At 34.0% G+C, this 18,700-nt stretch overlaps 1 protein-coding gene across 7 annotated transcripts in view; it reads left to right on the forward strand.

The window, feature by feature from the left end:
- LOC145714981 (lysine-specific demethylase 6A-like) overlaps positions 1–18,700 on the forward strand; it is a 192,661-nt gene that overhangs the window by 129,130 nt on the left and 44,831 nt on the right. For 6 of the 7 annotated variants that reach the window (XR_014137095.1, XM_081794572.1, XM_081794573.1 and 3 more), the window contains 4 exons: positions 1,517–1,609; positions 2,234–2,617; positions 10,451–11,226; positions 17,110–17,239. Coding sequence is in view for 6 of the 7 variants with exons in the window: in XM_081794572.1 (XP_081650698.1) it covers positions 1,517–1,609; positions 2,234–2,617; positions 10,451–11,226; positions 17,110–17,239 (1,383 nt within the window). In the remaining variant the exon portion in view is untranslated. The remainder of the gene's footprint in view (positions 1–1,516; positions 1,610–2,233; positions 2,618–10,450; positions 11,227–17,109; positions 17,240–18,700) is intronic. The other variant, XM_081794575.1, reaches the window with a different exon arrangement.

Genomic DNA, 18,700 nt, shown 5'->3' on the forward strand with positions numbered 1-18,700 from the left:
AGTTTTGTGCAGAAGCTTTTTATTCTGAGGTTGCAATGGTTGATTTCTGCTTTCATTTCTGGCCTTACAAGATACGTATATTAAGAAGTTCCTACAGTTGATGTCAAAGGGTTATTGTGTGCCGTCTTGTAAGATTGTTATGGTTTCCAATGTTACACTTAAGTCTTTCATCCATTTTCAGTTTATTTTTGCATATGGTCTAAGAAAGTGGTCCAGACAGAAATCTTTTGCATGTTGCTCTCCCAGTTTCCCCAACACTATCTGTTGAAGAGACTGTCCTTTGTCTAGATTAATTGACCCTGTAGTTGTGGGTTAAAATTTTCTTTTGACAGATTTTCTCCCCTATTTTAAAGCAAGAGGTAGTAGTAAGTTTTCTTAGGCATTCATTCTTAAAATTGAATGACAGTAAACCAAATGAATTAGTACATAAGTATAATGAGCTCACATTTTCTGGAGTAACGGATTATACTTCATTTTAACATTTTTCTTTAAGAAGTAATACGTTCATGTGTTTGAAATACAAGAGTTATTGAAAGATACAGGGTATACAGGTTAAAGGCTTATTCTGGTTCCTTACTGTAGCCAGTTAATTTTCTTTTTCTGCAAATAACCGATGTTAGTTGCTTCCTTTGCATTTTTTGATGCAAAGGATATAGAGATATGTTGTACATGTAGAAGAATATATGTTTGTCTCATAGATTCCTTACTTTTTTTTAAACAAATGTAGGTAGGGGCTCCTGGGTGGTGGCTCAGTCAGTTAAATATCCAACTTTGGCTCAGGTCATGATCTCGTGGTTCATAGGTTCCAGCTGTATCAGGCTCTGTGCTGACAGCTCAGAGCCTGGAGCCTGCTTCAGATTTGTGTCTCCATCTCTCTCTGCTCCTCCCCTACTCGTGCTCGCTGTCTCTCTCTCTCTCTCTCTTTCTCTTTCTCTCAATCTCTCTCTCTCTCAAAAATAAATAAAACATTTAAAAAATTTTTTTTAATGTAGGTACAGTGCCGTGTATAAATATTCAGAATCTTGGTGTTTGTTTCTTTTACATATGGATCTTCAAAACCTTTTCATGCTTATGTGTCACTTTCTTATTTTTGTTTTTTTATGGGTATAAAATCATGTTTTAAAACTGCATGGAGGCCACCCATTCTTTAACCATATTCCCATTGTTGGACTTTTCAGGTCATGTCCATTTGTTACAGTGTTGCTTATAAGCACTTTTGACTTTTGTTATACCACATTTTTGTTATTTTAACTAGTTTTCTCCATGAAGATTCTAATTTTCTCTCCTTTTACTGTATTTATTTTAAAACATAAAAATAACCTTCTGGTGAATTTTTGTTTTTAACCGTCTTTTCTTAGATTTCTGGAAAGATTGCATTTTAGAATTGATTACTTGAGCTTAGAAATCACCATATTTGACTAAACAAAGGTTCTGAGTTTGCAGTCTTTTCATTGACAGGTTGTCTGATTGGCTCTTATTTCTTAAGTTTAACTGTGTATTCTTTTTATTTTTTTAGCACTTGGAACAGCTGCGGGCAAATAGAGATAATTTAAATGCAGCACAGAAACTGATGCTGGAACAGTTGGAAAATCAGTTTGTCTTAATACAAGTATGTATATTATTTTTATCCTAATATTTATCTTCGTGTTAAATATTTGTCTTGACTACAATGTCATTTGAGAGTATATTAATTCTGATTTCTATTTTCTACATGAATCCAATAGCATTTATGTATGTGATCCTTAAATACCACCAGTGGGTGCCTTTTGATTTCTTAATAGCTATGATTTAATGTAGAACAAAACCATTCATATTATACTTTTTTTTTTTTTTTTTTTTTTGCATATTCTTTCAGTTGTGTTCTCTGGGCTTATTTTCATTATTTTAGAATTAAAGTAGCCATATTGAGGTGGAGATGTTTTAAGGATTCCTTGATTTCAGGGATTTGGCATAAATGGAATAGAGTAGAAATTTGAAATTTCGTGATATTCATGATATAAAACAAGGCCTATAAATGACTGACTAATCATAACTTTAAAGTGCTTTCTTTTCCTTTATAACACTAAGAATTTTCTTTAAGTATATAATGAAAAGATTTTTGCTTTACCCATGTTTCAAATTTAAAATATATGTTTGTTAACATAGAGATAGTAAATATTATAATAATATTAGGGATGTATTGATTACACATTTTCAAAGTCACACAAGCAAGTTTTCTTTTTTGTTTTTGAAGATGGGACAGACAGGACAAACTACTGGAATTCCTAATGGGCCAATAGCTAACTCATCACTGCCTACAAACTTTATCTGTAGCCAGCAACCACATTCTACTCTGCCTAGACAATCTAGTGTCTCTCAGCCTGAAGTTCGCTCTGCTTGTTTTGAAAAGCCTTTGTCCAATGGACCATTTGCTGGAGGCTGTGCTCCTTTTGGCACATCAAAATCACTAGGGAGTACAGACAATATTTTGGTAGGCAATAATTATGTAACAGGAAGTGGAAGTAATGGAAATGTGCCTTACCTGCAGCAAAACACACTCATACTACCTCATACCTGCACAAACCTGACCAGCAGCACAGAAGAGCCATGGAGAAAACAGCTGTCTGACTCCACTCAGGTAAAAGATTAGCTGCTTTGTTTGCTCTTAAATAATTTTTCTTTGACTTAAGTATATTTTGAGAAGAGAGATAAAATTTAATGAGTTTTTGTCTATAAAAATTAATTTTAATCATAAGTATATGAGAATTTTAAGTGTTTTAGAAATGTATCAATTGAAAGACTATATGGTAGGTAGGGGCGACTGGGTGACTCAGGCGATTAAGCATCTGGCTCTTGATTTTGGCTTAGGTCATGATCTCATGGTTTGTGAATTCAAGCCCTGCCTCCTGTTTGGGATTCTCTCTTTTCTTCTCTCCCTGCCCCCAACCTATTTGCACACGTGCACTTTATCTCTCAAAATCAGTAAACTGAAAAAAAAAGAAAGACTGTATTGTAGAGCACTTCTAGGTTTATGGAAAATGGAGCAGAAAGTATAAAAAATTTATGTCTTGTAATAGTGTGGTGTGATAATTACAAATAAGGTATTATTTTTATTTAATGTGTATTTATTTTTGAGAGAGAGAGAGAGAGGGCATGTGAGTGGGGGCGGGGCAGAGAGATGGAAACAGAATCTGAAGCAGGCTCCAGACTCTGAGCTGTCAGCACAGAGCCCGACATAGCGCTCAAACCCACATACCGTGAGATCATGACCTGATCCAAAGTCAGACATTTTCTCGACTAAGCCACCCAGGTTCCTCTGATAAGTTATATTATTAATACACTATTATTAACTTTAAGCACATAATTTACATTTTTTCTTGGTGTCATACTTTATACAGTACTGACAAAATGGTAATAATACATGTTCACCTTTATAGTATCATACAAAATAGATTTCACTGTCCTAAACATACCCTGTACTTCCATCTATTTATTCTTCCTTCACATCCCTGAAACTATGCCAGTAAACTATCTTTTTTAAGTTTGTTTATTTTGAGAGAGCACTAGCAGGAGAGGGGCAGAGAGAGAGTGGGAGACAGAAACGTCCAAGCTTGCTGTCTGGGTCTCAGTCTCATGACTGTGAAATCATTACCCAAGCTGAAATCGAGTCGCTTGTCCCTCAATAACATGTATTTTTATAGTTTTTATATTGTTGCCTTTTCCATGGGTCACATAGCTGAAATCAGTATAGTATGTTACCCTTTTAGAATGGTTTCTTTCATTTGCTAGTTTGCATTTTAGGTTCTTCCATGTCTTTTCCTTGACATGATAACCATTTTCTTTTTCATCACTGAATCATATTCCATAGTTTTAATTAACTACAGTTTAGTTTTCCTTTTGTTTACTGAAGGACTTCTTGGTTATTTGTAAATTTTTGCAATTATGAATAAAGCTACCTATAAACATACACGTGCAGTTCTGTGGACATAAACTTTTCAGCATCTTTGTGTGAAAAGAGCATGATTGCTGATAACAGTGTTTAGTTTTATGTAAACTTAACAAATGAGCTTATAAAGCATCTTATAAAGCATACCATTTTGCATTCCCACCTGCAATGACTAAGACTTTTTATTCCAACTTTTCTTGTCATTTGATGGTAAAAGGGTTCTAAGTTTGGGGAGTATAAACAAAGTACCATACAGTGGATAGTTTTTAAATAACAGAAATTTCTTTCTCACAGTTCTGGAGGCTAGAAATTCATGATCAGGGTACTGGTAGGTTTGGTATCTGTTGAAGGCCCTCTTTTGGCTCATAATCACCTTTCTTCTACTGTCATCAAATGGCAGGAGAAATAAGGGAACTCTCTTGGGTCCTTCTTATAAAGGCACCAATTCCTTACTTGAAGGATGACCCGATCATTTCTAAAATGTCCCATATCCGGATACCATCATATTATGTATTAACTTTCAACATACAGATTTTAGGAGTACAATTGCTTTTATGGTCTTAGTAGTTTGGACGTCAGTAACTCGAATAGGGATATGGTGGTATCTCATTGTTTTAGTTTTATAATTCTCTAAGGCGTTCTGGAGCATCATTTCATGCCATCTGTGTATTAGCTTTGTGAGGTATGTATTCAGATCTTTTGACCAGTTTTTAATTCGACTATTTTCTTATGTTGGGTTTTAAGCATTTTTCCCTTCTGTATACTGTTTAATGGTCCTTAATCACATGTGACTCTTAACAAATTTCTCCCAATTTCTGCTTCTCTTCCCATTCTCTGACAGTGTCTTTCCCAGAGCATAAGTTTTTAATTTTAATGAAAGTCCAGCATACCAATTCTTTCATGATCATGCCTTACAACTTATATTTGACAAATCTTCTCCATGGCTGAGGTATCTAGATTTTCCCCTATGTTAATCATAGTTTCATATTTTCACATTGTACATTTAGGTCAGTGACCCACTTTCAGTTTTGTTGTATGGAGGGTGTAAGATCTTTGTCAAGGGTCATTTTTTTTCTTAATGTGGATGTTTAGTTGTTCCAGCACCATTAATTGAAAAGAGGTACTCTGCTCCATTACAGTAATGCTTTTGCTCTTTTATCAAATAGCTGTTGATTGATTTATGTGAATCTGTTTCTCAGCCCTATAATATGTTTTCTTAATCCGTTTGTTTATTCCTTGATGCTTTGATTAATGTAGCGTGATACTAAATCCGGAAATCAAGTAATGCAGTTCTTTTCTGCAATATTGTGTCGGCTCTTTTGGATGTTTTGTTTTTCAGTATAAACTTCTGAATCACTCTGTCAGCTTTCATAAAAATACTGCTGGGAATTTTATTTGGATGCTTTGAATCTGTAGATGAAGTTTGTAAGAATTGACATCTTAAAATATCAAAGTATGAGGGGCACATGGCTGGCTTAGTTGGCAGCACATCTAACACTTTTTAAAAATTTATTTTTCTTTATCAATATTCAAGTTTTAACATACAGTGTAGTCTTGACTTCAGGAGAAGAACCCAGTGATTGATGACACCCAGTGTTCATCTGGAAAAGTGCTTCCTTGATGTCCATCACTTATTTAATCTAAACTCCTCCATACCCTGCCTCCCTCTACAACAACCCTCAGTTTGTTTTCTGTATGTAAGATTCTTATGGTTTGCCTCCCTCTCTGGTTTTATCGTATTTTTCCTTCCCTTTCCTATGTTCATCTATTGAATTTCTCAACTTCCATGTGTGAGTGAAAACGTATGATTTATGTCTTTCTCTAATTTATTTTGTTTAGCATAATACCCTCCAGTTCCATCCACGTTGTTGAAACCGGCAAGATTTTGGTCTTTTTCCTCGCCAGATAGTATTCCATTCTATATATGTACCACATCTTTTCTATCCAGTCATCAGTTGATGGACATTTGGGATCTTCCCATGATTTCGCTAATGTTGATGGCACCACTGTAAAACTTGGGGGTACATATGCTGCTTCAAATCAGCATTTTTGTATCCTTTGGATAAATTCCTAGTGGTGTAGTTGCTGGTTTATAGGGTAGTTCTATTTTCACTTTTTTTGAGGAACCTCCACACTGTTTTCCAGAGTGGTTGCACCAGTTTACATTCCCACCAACAGTGCAAAAGAGTTCCCCTTTAACTATATTCTCACTACCAACTGTTGTTGCCTGATTTGTTAATTCTAGCCATTCTGACAGGTTTAAGGTGGTATCTCATTGTGGTTTAGGTTAGTGTTTCCCTGATGATGAGAGATGTTGAGCATCTTTTCATTTGTCAGTTTGCCATGTGTATCTCTTCTTTGGAAAAATGTCTACTCGTGTCTTTTGCCCTTTTCTTCACTGGGTTATTTTTTTGTGTGTGTGTTGAATTTGGTTTATTCTTTTCAGATTTTGGATACTAACTCTTTATCTGATACGTCATTTGCAGATATATTCTCACATTCCATCATTGTGTTTTAGTTTAGTTGTTTCCTTTGGTGTGCAGAAGCTTTCTATCTTGATGAGGTCCAAGAGTTCATTTTTGCTTTTGTTTCCCTTGCCTCCAGAGACATGTGGAGTAAGAAGTTACTGTGGCTGAGGTCAGAGTGGTTTCTTCCTATTTTCTCCTGTAGGATTTTGATGGTTTCCTGCTCCCATTTACGTTTTTCAACCATTTTGAATTTATTTTTATAAATGGTGTAAGAAAGTGGTCCACTTTCATTCTTCTGCATATTGATGTCCAGTTTTCCCAACACCATTTACTAAAGAGACTTTTTTGGGTCACCTGGATGGCTCAGTTGGTTAAGTGTCCGACTTTGGCTCAGGTCATGATTTCATGGTTCATGAGTTTGAGCCCTGTGTTAGAGTGCTCGTGTGTCAGCACAGAGCCCAATATTGGGCTCAGACTCGTGAATGGTGAGATCATGACCTGAGCTGAATTCGATGCTTTAACTGACTGAGCCACTCAGGTGCCCCCATGATGTTCTTTACTATATTTCCTGTGCTGTGCTTTTCTTCCTGTAATATATTTTATAACTGAAGTTTGTACCTCTTAATCCTGTTCATTTATTTTGCATGTCTTCCTACAGCCCTCCCCTCTGGTAACTACCAATTTATTCTCTGTATTTGAGTCTGTTTCTGTTTATTTGTTCATTTATTTTGCTTTTATTTTTCCACATATATGTGAAACCATGAAGTATTTGCCTTTCTCTCAGTTATTTCATTTAACATCATATTCTTTGGGTCCATTCATGTTATCACCAATGACAAGATTTCGTCTTTTTGCGACTTAGTAGCAGTTTTTCATTGTGTATTTTTAAATCACATTTTCATTATTCATCTATATACTGGCCCTTTGGGTTGCTTTCCTAATTTGGCTATTGTATAAGTAATAAACATAGAATTGCATATATTTTTTTGAATTAGAAGTTTTGTATTCTGTGGGTAAGCATCCAGTACTGGAAGTGTTGAATCACATATTTCTATTTTTAATTTTTTAATTTCCATTTTAATTTTTAGAACCTTCATACCATTTTCCATAGCATTTGTACCAATTTACATTCCTACCAGTAGTCTGCAAAGTTCCTTTTTCTGTATGTCTTCTTCAACACTTAGTAATTTTGTAATTTTTTGATTTTAGTCATTGTGAACAGGTTTAAGGTAGTATCTCATTGTAGTTTTCATTTGCATTTCTCTAATGATGAATGATCATCATCTCAAAAGATGTTGCATCTTTTCTTGCGTCTTTGGCCATCTCTGTCTTTGGAGAAATATCTATTCAGGTCCTCTATTTTTTAATTGGACTCTTCAGGTTTTTGGTATTGACTTCTTTTTTTTTTTTTTTTTTTTTTTTTTTTTTTTTTTTTTTTATAACATTTATTTATTTTTGAGAGGCCGAGCAAGACAGAGCACAAGTGGGGGAGGGGCAGAGAAAGGGGGTTACATAGAACCCAAAGCAGGCTCCAGACTCTGACCTGTCAGCACAGAGCCTGATGCGGTGCTCACACTCACAGACAGCAAGATCATGACCTGAGCCAATGTTGGCCACTTAACCGACTGAGCCACCCAGGTGACCCGGTATTGACTTCTTTATAGATTTTGGATACTGAGCACTTAATGGATATATCATTTATAGATATCTTCTCCCATTTGATAAGTTGTTTGTTTTGTTGATGGTTTCATTCACTGGCAGATGCTTTTTATTTTAATGAAGTCCCTGTGGTTCATTTGTGCTTTTGTTCCCCTTGCCATGGGAGACATATTTAGGAAAATAAACATCAAAGAAATTAATGTCTCTTGTTTTTTATGATGTTTTAGGTGCAGTTTTTTTGTGTTTTAGTTAGGGTTTTCTGACCTTGGATTTGTCACCTAAAGTTTTTCATTAATACAGTGTTTGGCCTTGACATTTTTAAGTATGGATTTTGGTGGTCTGTATCTTTATGGTCAGCAGTTTCTTATATTGGACATTACTCACTTAAAGTCTGTATTGTAATTACTGTGTTTAATGTTTTTTCTGAATTTGTTTTTTACCTTAGTAAGTTGCTCATTGATAAGTCTCTGAATTTTGTTTGTTTGCAGCCATTATCTTGTCTTTAACCTCTAGTTTTAATTTTTAACTTGGTTTTCTAAGAGTTTTTTCCTTTGTACATAAAAGGTTAATGGTCAACTAATGTATTATGGCCAACATGTGTTCACAGTCGTTCAGGCTTCTATCAGCTGTCTATTTATTGGGTTCGGTTGAGGAATACAGTGAAAGTTGCAGTCAGTTCTCCAGTCCTTCTTTATTTTCACTATACCATGGATTTCCTTTGAAGGAATTAATAAATTCAAAATACTCTGATTCATAGCTAGAGAAGTAATAAAAGTACTAATTTTTAATGTCTCTGGGTCAGTTTTGACTACGGTGAATGAAGTTTTTATTTGCCTACTTTGGAATATTTTGAATGTTGATTCTATTAGACTACAATATTTGGGGGTGTGTGGCTGAGGTCATGATCTCATAGTTTTTGCGTTTGAGGCCCAGTCAGGTTCTGTGGTGACAGCTCAGAACTGAAGCCTGCTTCAGATTCTGTGTATCCCTCTGTCTCTGCCCCTCCCTTACTCACATTGTCTCTCTCTCTTTCAAAAATAAACATTAAAAAAATTTTTTTAATAACAATATTTGCTACTTTTGTTTTATGAAAACTGATTTTGTATAACAAGGATTTTATCTGAATTACTCCACGATTGTTCTTTTGCTTAATTATTTAATACTGAATTGTTCTTTTTTACTCTTAATTTGTGTCATTTTTAACATTTCCAGTATTAAGGTAGATTAAATATAAATATTTCTTATATAAAACATTGTTTTTAGGGTATCTTAGACAGCAAAACTTAATGTCAACAGCATGCTGACAGATTTTAATTAATTAAAATTGACTTTTATGTATATACAACTTAATTCCATTTCATATGAAAACAGAAGACTTTTGCCTTGTCACTACATTGAATTAATTACCAACTCAGAAAGAAGCTACTGTAAGATTTTCTCTAGGGTTTTGAGGTTTTTAACTACATGTAGAGTTTTGTATTAACAATATGTCAATGTATAATTATATTTGTAATTCTAAAGAAGTTATATATTACTTATTACTTTAATCAGTGTTGCTAAATTACTGTTGGTAAATGAGTTCTTTTTAGAGAAGTTTACAATACTAAAGAGAAATTTCAGGTAATATTAATTTAATTCATCGCTTATAGTATTTTAATTCCATTAAGTAATTTCTGTTTGATTTAAAACTTGTTTTTATTTCAATAAATTATTGTATAAAAATGCTTTAACATTATCCCTATATTCTTTTGATGTCAATTTGGGAGAAAAATGTCTTCAATTCTTAATTAGTGGGGACACTGCGCTTAAAATGTCCTCTTGGGCTGTGAGGGGTGTGTTTAAGAGCATAGAATTCCATGTAAGTAATACCTTGAAATATTTTCATCGATTAATAGTTTTGCATTTTTGATGAAGGATACCTGCTAAATTTATGTTATAGGGTCACTGGTAATTTTAATGGTTGTGTAAGTATACTTCCTGTATGAAATTTATAATACTTTTTAGATAAATGACTTGTGTTATTTAGTCTGTGTTATGACTTGGCAATGGCTGTGTGTAATAAATTTACAGATATGTTTCTCTTAACGTGAAAATGTGTCTATCAGAATTGAACTCTAAAAATTCTTAAAGCCTTATGTGAAGAAATATTGTTGCACACTAATGAACAGAGTAAAATTATGCAGCCTCGTTACATAATTTTTGCTAAGAATATTAGCTACATTTAATCAGTGGATTTTAGGAACTTTTTAAAACAATTTTTAGGGTTTGAGTTAAAGTATATTGCACATTGTTTTTGGTGGCTCTTTAAACATTTATAATCCTATTATTCTGCATTCATATTCTCAGTTTGCATAATAGATTTAAACAAATTTTGGTAATTTCTTTTCTGTTTTTCAAGGGGCTTCACAAAGGTCAGAGTTCACATTTGGCAGGATCTCATGATGAACAACCTCCTTTTCACACTGGGCCTGCCCAGTATCTCCAGGCAGCTAGCACTGCTATTCAGAAACAGACTGGACATCAAACTCTGCCTAGCAATTCAGTAACACAGGGAGCTGCTCTCAATCACCTCTCCTCTCATATTGCTACCTCAGGTGGACAACAAGGCATTACCTTTACCAAAGAGAGCAAACCTTCAGGAAATCGATCTTTGGTGCCTGAAACAAGCAGGCAATTTGGAGACACACCTAATGGCTGTGCTGGTGTCAAAGGACTTTCTAATCATGTTCAGCAGTTGATGGCAGAACCTGTTTGCAATCCTAACAATGGAGATTCCCTATCACCAAATGTACAAATTTCAGATAATCCTCAGATGTCTGCCTTGTTGATTGGAAAAGCCAGTGACAGTGAGGGGACTGGAGCCTGTGACAAAGTTAATAATTTTCACCCCACTGTTGATACAAAGAATAATAATTCTGTTGCCTCGTCACCCTCTTCAGTCATTTCTACTGCAACTCCTTCTCCAAAATCCATTGAACAGACAACTACACACATTGTTCCCAGCCTTAACAGTCCTCACAGGTCAAATACACTTAATGGAGAAGGGCTAGAGAACTCACAGAGCTCTGTAAAAACAGACCTGCCTATAATTAGCCAAAAACCTGGTCCTCATGTTATACCATCAATGTCTGTGTCCATATATTCCAGTTCCTCAGAAGTTCTGAAGGCATGCAGGTTAGTATGGGAAAATTTGTCACAAAATGAGAATGGTTGACTACTGTTGACATCAGAAAACTGAAATAATATTTTGATTTTATAAGTAATAGCAATTATGTAACAAAGAAACAACTATGTAAAAAGTGATATAGTCACTTATGTAAAATACTCATTTCCTAAGGTTCTTTGTTATGTGTTGGTGTTATGGTCATACCTTATAAGTGTATCCAATGTGAAAAGCATTTTCTTATACCTCCCTTATATGAGAGGCATGTTTCTTATCTAAAAGTGTCTTCTGGTTATTAGAGTTCTCTATTTTTCCATGATTAACCTTATTCTGGGAATTGAGACCTGAGAATGAGTTTAAGTCATACTTGATAGAAAACAGAAAAAAAAAAAAAAAGACTAGAAAACTATAACTGTGATTTCTTTTTAGTAACAATTTTTTCTGACTATGAAGGGATTGTAAAGTGTGTAGGAGGAATTTGAAAATATAACAGACTGTCAGTCACTCTGTTGAGGGCAGCCATATTCTGCTATTCTGAGAAATTTCTTAATGGTGCAGTGCCTTTCCCCTCCAAAAAAAAAAAAAAAAAAATCAAGAATAAGGAAGACTTTCTTTGTGAAACTATATAGATTTCCCCCTCCTATGTGTCTTAATTTTACCTTTATAAAAAAGTCTTATTGAGATATGATTCACATGCCTTATAGTTTGCTCATTTAAAATATATTTTATTGGATTTTAGTATACTCCCAGATATGTGCACCTACCACCACAGTCAGTTTTAATTTTTTTTTTAACGTTTTTTTAATTTATTTTTGAGACAGAGAGAGACCGAGCATGAACAGGGGAGGAGCAGAGAGAGAGGGAGACACAGAATCTGAAACACGCTCCAGGCTCTGAGCTGTCAGCACAGAGCCCGATGCGGGGCTCGAACTCACGGACTGTGAGATCGTGACCTGAGCCGAAGTTGGACGCTTAACTGACCAAGCCACCCAGGCGCCCCACCACAGTCAGTTTTATAGCAGTTGTAGCACCTCAAAAACCTGACATCAAGTTTTTAATTCAGTGTTTTTATTCTGTTAGTACTAAACACAATGAAATCAAATCCTAAATGAAATAATAGATTATCAGTTTCCTTTCTTGCATTTACTCATGGATATCCCTTAAAAGAAGCAATGTAAAACTTAGATGAACTCAGTTAAAGGGCTGCAGTAAACTTAGTACATAACATTTGAAATTTGAATACTGATAATTGGATTTTAGTTTTTTTCTAATTGAGGTTAAAATTAAGTAATATAGAAAGTAAAAATTTTTGAACTACCTTGACTGTTTTGTTTACTACAGTTTAAAAGGTGAAAATAATTCCAGGTAATGACCCTGAAACTGGCAGTTTTTAGGTATTCTTTGTCTAAAATTTCTTCAGGAGCGTTGGGTTGGCTCAGTCAGTTAAGTGTCTGACTTCGGCTCAGGTCATGATCTCGTAGTCTGTGAGTTCAAGCCCCGCGTCGGCTCTGTGCTGACAGCTCAAAGCCTGGAGCCTGCTTCAGATTCTGTGTCTCCCTTTTTCTCTCTGTTCCTCCCCCACTCACGCTCTGTCTCTCTTTTTCACTCTCCACAATAAATCAACATTAAAAATTAAAAATAAATAAATAAATAAATAAATAAATAAAATTTCTTCAGATGTTGAGTCGCTTATTTAATAGATAGCAAGTCAGCCATTAATTGTGGGTCACTAAGAAAGTTCTACATTAAAGCACATTTTAAAATTCATATGTAACTTGTGCTTGCAGCCACCTAGTGTGAAGTAATGGGACTAATGTAAAGAATTAATATTTTGTGTAAAGTTATAATTAAGTATAATTGCTATTTTCCATATTTTTAGTAGATTGTAATCTTCATCTCATTTTTTGAAATGTATGGAAACATTCACTTCTCAGTAAAATATTTTTTTGAGATTCAATTTTGACTTGGAAAGTACTAAAAGGACTTTTGCCTTACCCCAGATGTGTAGTTTTATTTTTTGAAGTCACAAGTATTGGTGCACCTGGGTAGCTTAGTTGGAAGAGCATGTGACTCTTGATCTCAGGGTTGTGAATTCCAGGCTCCCCCCACCCCACTGGTTATGGAGATTACTTTAAAAACAAAATCTTCAAAATAATAACAATAATAATAATAAAGTTGAAGGTATCTTTATTTAAAATACCACTAGGAACCTGTGATTTCATGTTTTTTTCAGTTAATGTAGCTATTAATTTATTATTGAAGGTATATTAGCCACCACCACCCCCTACTTCCTTCAGAGAACAGAGGGGAAAAACAAAGAATAGGACAGAGGAAAGAGAATAACCGAACAGGTTCTGAAAAGTTGAGGTTAAGTATGAGGGTTAGTATTCTGAGGCTTTCGGATAGAGCCATGTTGGCAAGTGATAACGGTCTTTGACCAGTTCTGTTAAGTAATATTGATGTTTTCTGCACAGGACTCTGAATTCATATTACTGCAAAGTAACCATCAGTGTGAGAGAGTCTTTACCTGGTTAAGAAACTTCTGGAGGAAAGAAACTTAAATTGTATATGATTTCATCTGTAGAATACCGTTCACTTTTTGTTCTAAATGATAATGTTTGAAAGTAAATTTAAATAAGGTGTCTTAAAAATATTTTTTACTTAGTAAAAATTTCCCTAATAGGAAGTTAACTACATTTAAGAAGAATCTTTCAAAATGAAATAAACTCTTAATCTTTCCTACATCTACTCTTTTTTCCCCCAATTTCTTTTCTTTAACATGTTGGGTTTTTATAGTAAAGTTTCCTCTGAAGAATTATATATTTTTCTAAATTATTATTTAGAAAATTCTACATTTTTATTGTCTACATCTCTATACTTTTTTCCCTGAGGTTGATACTGTATTTTGGGTGTTTTGTTTGTTAATTTTTTTTAATGTTTAATTTTGAAAGAGAGAGAGACAGAGCATGAGTGGTGGAGGAGTAGAGAGAAAGGGAAACACAGAATGTGAAGCAGGCTCTAGGCTGGCACAGAGCCCAATGTGGGGTTCAAACCCACAAACCATGAGATCATGACCTGAGCCGAAGTTGCACCCTTAACTGACTAAGCCACCCAGGCACCCCTGGTTTTGTTTTTCAAGTAGGCTATAAGCCCAGTGTGGAGACCAACTTGAGGGTCTAAACTCAGGACCCTCCGACACAAGACTTGAGCTGAGATCAGAAGTCAGACAATTAATCGACTGAGCCACCTAGGCACCCCAGTATTATGTATTTTAGCAGAGAGAACTTGTGGTTCCTTACTTACTACAAACATGTATTTGTTCTGTGAGGTAAACTGTAGTTTCTGACTTGATGATTATAGGCAGAACTATATTAAGCAATTAGTAATGTGATTTCATTATATTACTTGTTCTGCGTTTTCTCACATGTCTGTTCTTCATAAAGTTTTAGAGTCATAGTTACTTTGAAATTACTATTGTTTGGTTCATCTTGGTTGCACTTATAGTAATTGCCTCTTTTTAAGAGTTTTAATTTAATTTTTTAATTTTTATTTTTATTTTTTGAGAGAGAGTGCAAGAGTGGGGAATAGAGCAGAGAGAAAATCCTAAGCAGCCTCAATGCAAGGCATGATCTCACTACAAATAGATCATAGCCTGAATCAAAATCGAGTCAATGCCTGACCAACTGAGCTACCCATATGCCCCCAAGAGTTTTAATTTTATAATTTTAGATATCAAGTGATTGAATTAGTTTTGACTCTCATGTATGCGAGATGCTATTGAGTTTTAATGCATTGGCCTAATGAAGATGCTTGAATTTTTCCTTTATCAGCTTCAAACAGAATTTTTTTACTTGTAAACAAATATTCTGGGGTGCTTGGGTAGCTTAGTCAGTTAAGTGTGTGCTTCTTGATTTTGGCTCAATCATGATCTCATGATTTGTGAGATTGAGTCCCATGGTCGGGCTCTGATCTGACAGCTGGGGCAAACTTGGGATTCTCACCCTTTCCCTCTGTCTGTCTCTTCCCCTCCAATGTGCACGTGTGTGTACCCCCTCTCAAAATAAGTAAACTTGGAAAAAAAGAAAAATATTCTGTGAAGTTTATAAATTAGACTCAATTCTGTATTTTTAAAACCTTAAATGGGTTTAAGGTAAACATAATGGGCCATCGTGTTTTGTAAACAGATACTTGGACCTATTGTTTTAACATTTAACCTTAATCAGTAGTTAAGTGTAATAAAAGTTTAGTTTAATATATGTTTGCACATTCTTTTATTTAGAAAAAAGAAGTCAGGGCACCCGGGTGGCTCAGTTGGTTTAAATGTCCGACTTTGGCTCAGGTCATGATCTTACAACTCATGAGTTTGAGCCCTGCATCAGGCTCTGTGCTGACAGTTCAGAGCCTGGAGCCTGCTTTGGATTCTCTCTCCCCTCTCTGTCCCTCCCCCATTGCACTGAATCTGTCTCTCTCTCTCTCTCTCAAAAATAAACACTAAATTTTTTAAAAAATAAATAAATAAAAGAACTCAGTAATTTTAAACCTGTTTCCTAACTTTCAGAAGTTCTTTGTTGTATTTTATTTTCTTATTTTAAGTAGACTCCATGCCCATTATGGGACTTGATAAAGATCATGACCCATAGATAAAAGAGTGGCATGCTGTGCTGAGTCACCCTGGCACCCCAAAAGCTTTTTGTTATAGTGAAAAAAAAAATAGTCTTTATATCCTCAAGGATATTTAATAATAGCATCTGAAAAGTTGGGAGGTATTGCACTTGAAGCTCTATTTCTCCTTAGCCTAAAGAACTGAAAGTTATTCTTTTCTTTAGCTAAAATAAAGCTAATTAATAAATGGTAATTTGCTTTCAGTTTGTTTTATTACATGAACTTAAATTTTAAAAACCTACTTTGTTCTGAAGTTAACACAGTTATTGGTATATATTTTATTCTCTGAAATAGTTTTCACAGACTTTGAAATTTTGGTATTTTTAAGAGCTTTTCCCTTATATATGTGTTGGTTATTTTTTAATTTAATAATTGAATAGGACAATCTGATTTCAAAGACTTTTTTTCACAGTTTTCTGAGTGTTTTTTTTTTTAAGTTTTAAAGATTGAGATACTTCTCCAGTGTTCTTATGTTAAAAAAAAAAGTTTGCATTTGAGATTAATTTTCCTACATAGTAACAATTTGTAGTTTGCAACTATACATACCACTATAAAAATTATTGTAATAAAGTATAAGTTTATAGTAAAGTGGTATCTTCCTGAATACACAAAAAATCCATTTTGAAAACAAAATAAATGTCTTGTAGATTTCAAAGTTGTCAAAAGTTATTCTGGAAATAAGACATTTGAGAAAAGAAACAAATCTTACTATGAAATTGTTATCTAATCCTTTTTTGTTGTTGTTGGTTCAAATTACTGTTAACATTGTTGTGATGACCACTGGATGTTGTTGTATAAGTGATGAATCACTGAATTCTACTCCTGAAACCGGTATTGCACTGTATATTAACTATTAAAATTTAACTTAAAAATAAAAACCAAAAAATCCACAAATTACTATTAAGTATATCTCAGGGTGAAACATATTAAAAACATTGTATTGTTCAAACCAGAAAATAAATAGGAAAATTAGGAGAAAAGTTTTGTCAATAATTCATGTTTTGTGGTTATATAGTATATTTTCTTCAGTTTTTCTTAAATATACAAGAAATCAAAGTGAATTGTCTGTCACAATTAACAATTCTTTATTTTATTGAATGGATACCAGTAACTTAGCATGATTTTATTTTTGTAAATGTTATATACTTAAAACTTAATTTCAGTTTCCTTTTTTTGCTTTCTATTTCAAAATTAACGTATACCTGATTTTTTTTTTACTTTTTATTTTCCAGGAATCTAGGTAAAAATGGATTGTCTAATAGTCATATTTTGTTGGATAAATGTCCGCCTCCAAGACCACCAACTTCACCATATCCTCCCTTGCCAAAAGACAAGTTGAATCCACCCACACCTAGTATTTATGTGAGTCTCACTGACAAAATAGAAGTATATCAAGTGTCTGAACTTACCTCTCTTTTGAAGATATATTATTAAGCCATGCACATGCCCTTTTGGGGAAAATTAACTTTTTTCTCACAAGTTGGTGATTCTGAAAAAACATAACTTTTATACCAGAGGATGATAACATTTCTCAGTAACATTTCTCAGTTTAAATATTGTCCACCACCTATTTTTGTAAACAGATGGCTACACAGCCATGCCTTTTATTTTTGTGGTCTCTGATTGCTTTTAAGTTTGTCATTAGATTGACAGACTTAAGTAGTTCCAAAACAATATGTAGTCCATTAAAACCAAAAATATTTACAGCCTGTCCTTTGTGGAAAAGGGTATTGACACACTGGTTTATTCCAAAAGATTTGTTGAAGCTAATATTTACATGTACATATCTCACAGATGGACTAGGATTATATGAGAGTAGCAAAAGAAAATTGTTTTGTGTCCTTTTTTTGTTAACATTGTTCTAAATGTACATTCTACCACCTGCTACTTTTATTAACCTTGAAATTCATTTGAATTTTTGCTTCAATTAGAAAAATTTTTCTATCTTCATAAAAAGTGGTTGCAAATATAAAAGCAGTAAGAGCATGTTATTATAAAGGTTAAAGTAAATATAAGTACAGTAGATATTTTTAAATTTCACTTTGAAGCTAAAGTGCCTTTTTTGCATTTCATAAATTTCAGCATTTGCTATAGAACTTAATGTATATCACAATAATTTTTTTTTAATTTTTTTTTTTAACGTTTATTTATTTTTGAGACAGAGAGAGACAGAGCATGAACGGGGGAGGGGCAGAGAGAGAGGGAGACACAGAATCGGAAGCATGCTCCAGGCTCTGAGCCATCAGCCCAGAGCCCGATGCGGGGCTCGAACCCACGGACCGCAAGATCGTGACCTGAGCTGAAGTCGGACGCTTAACCGACTGAGCCACCCAGGCGCCCCTATCACAATAATTTCTAATTCACTTCCCCCAGAGTTTGTTACTATCCTTACTATATTTCCTAAGACATATGCAAAAGATGTTTTGAGCTGAATATTGAAGAACAAGAATTAAGAATAATTTTATAGATAATATGTAGATAATAGCGATCTATTATTTCTAAATAATAGAAATAAATATTTATTTATTTATTTACTTATTTATTTATTTCTAAAATCATTTTAGAAATTTGTCCTTTTCTTTTACAAATGTTATATTAATCCTTTACCAACTACCATGTATGCATATCTTATTGTGAAGGGCAGTTGTGAGATAAACATGAAAATAAACCTTTCAAACTAAACTGAGGGAATAAAAAGCAAAGTGAATATTTATCTTTTTGAGGTCCTATTGAAAAATTTTCTAATTTTGCTTTTAGTTTTTAAAATGCTTTGATGTTGAGATTTAAGTTTCACTTATTCCACATCTTTCAAACAAGAAGTTG

This window comes from Panthera onca, chromosome Y (genome assembly GCF_046562875.1).
Source record: "Panthera onca isolate mPanOnc1 chromosome Y, mPanOnc1 haplotype 2, whole genome shotgun sequence".
Lineage (NCBI taxonomy): Eukaryota > Metazoa > Chordata > Mammalia > Carnivora > Felidae > Panthera > Panthera onca.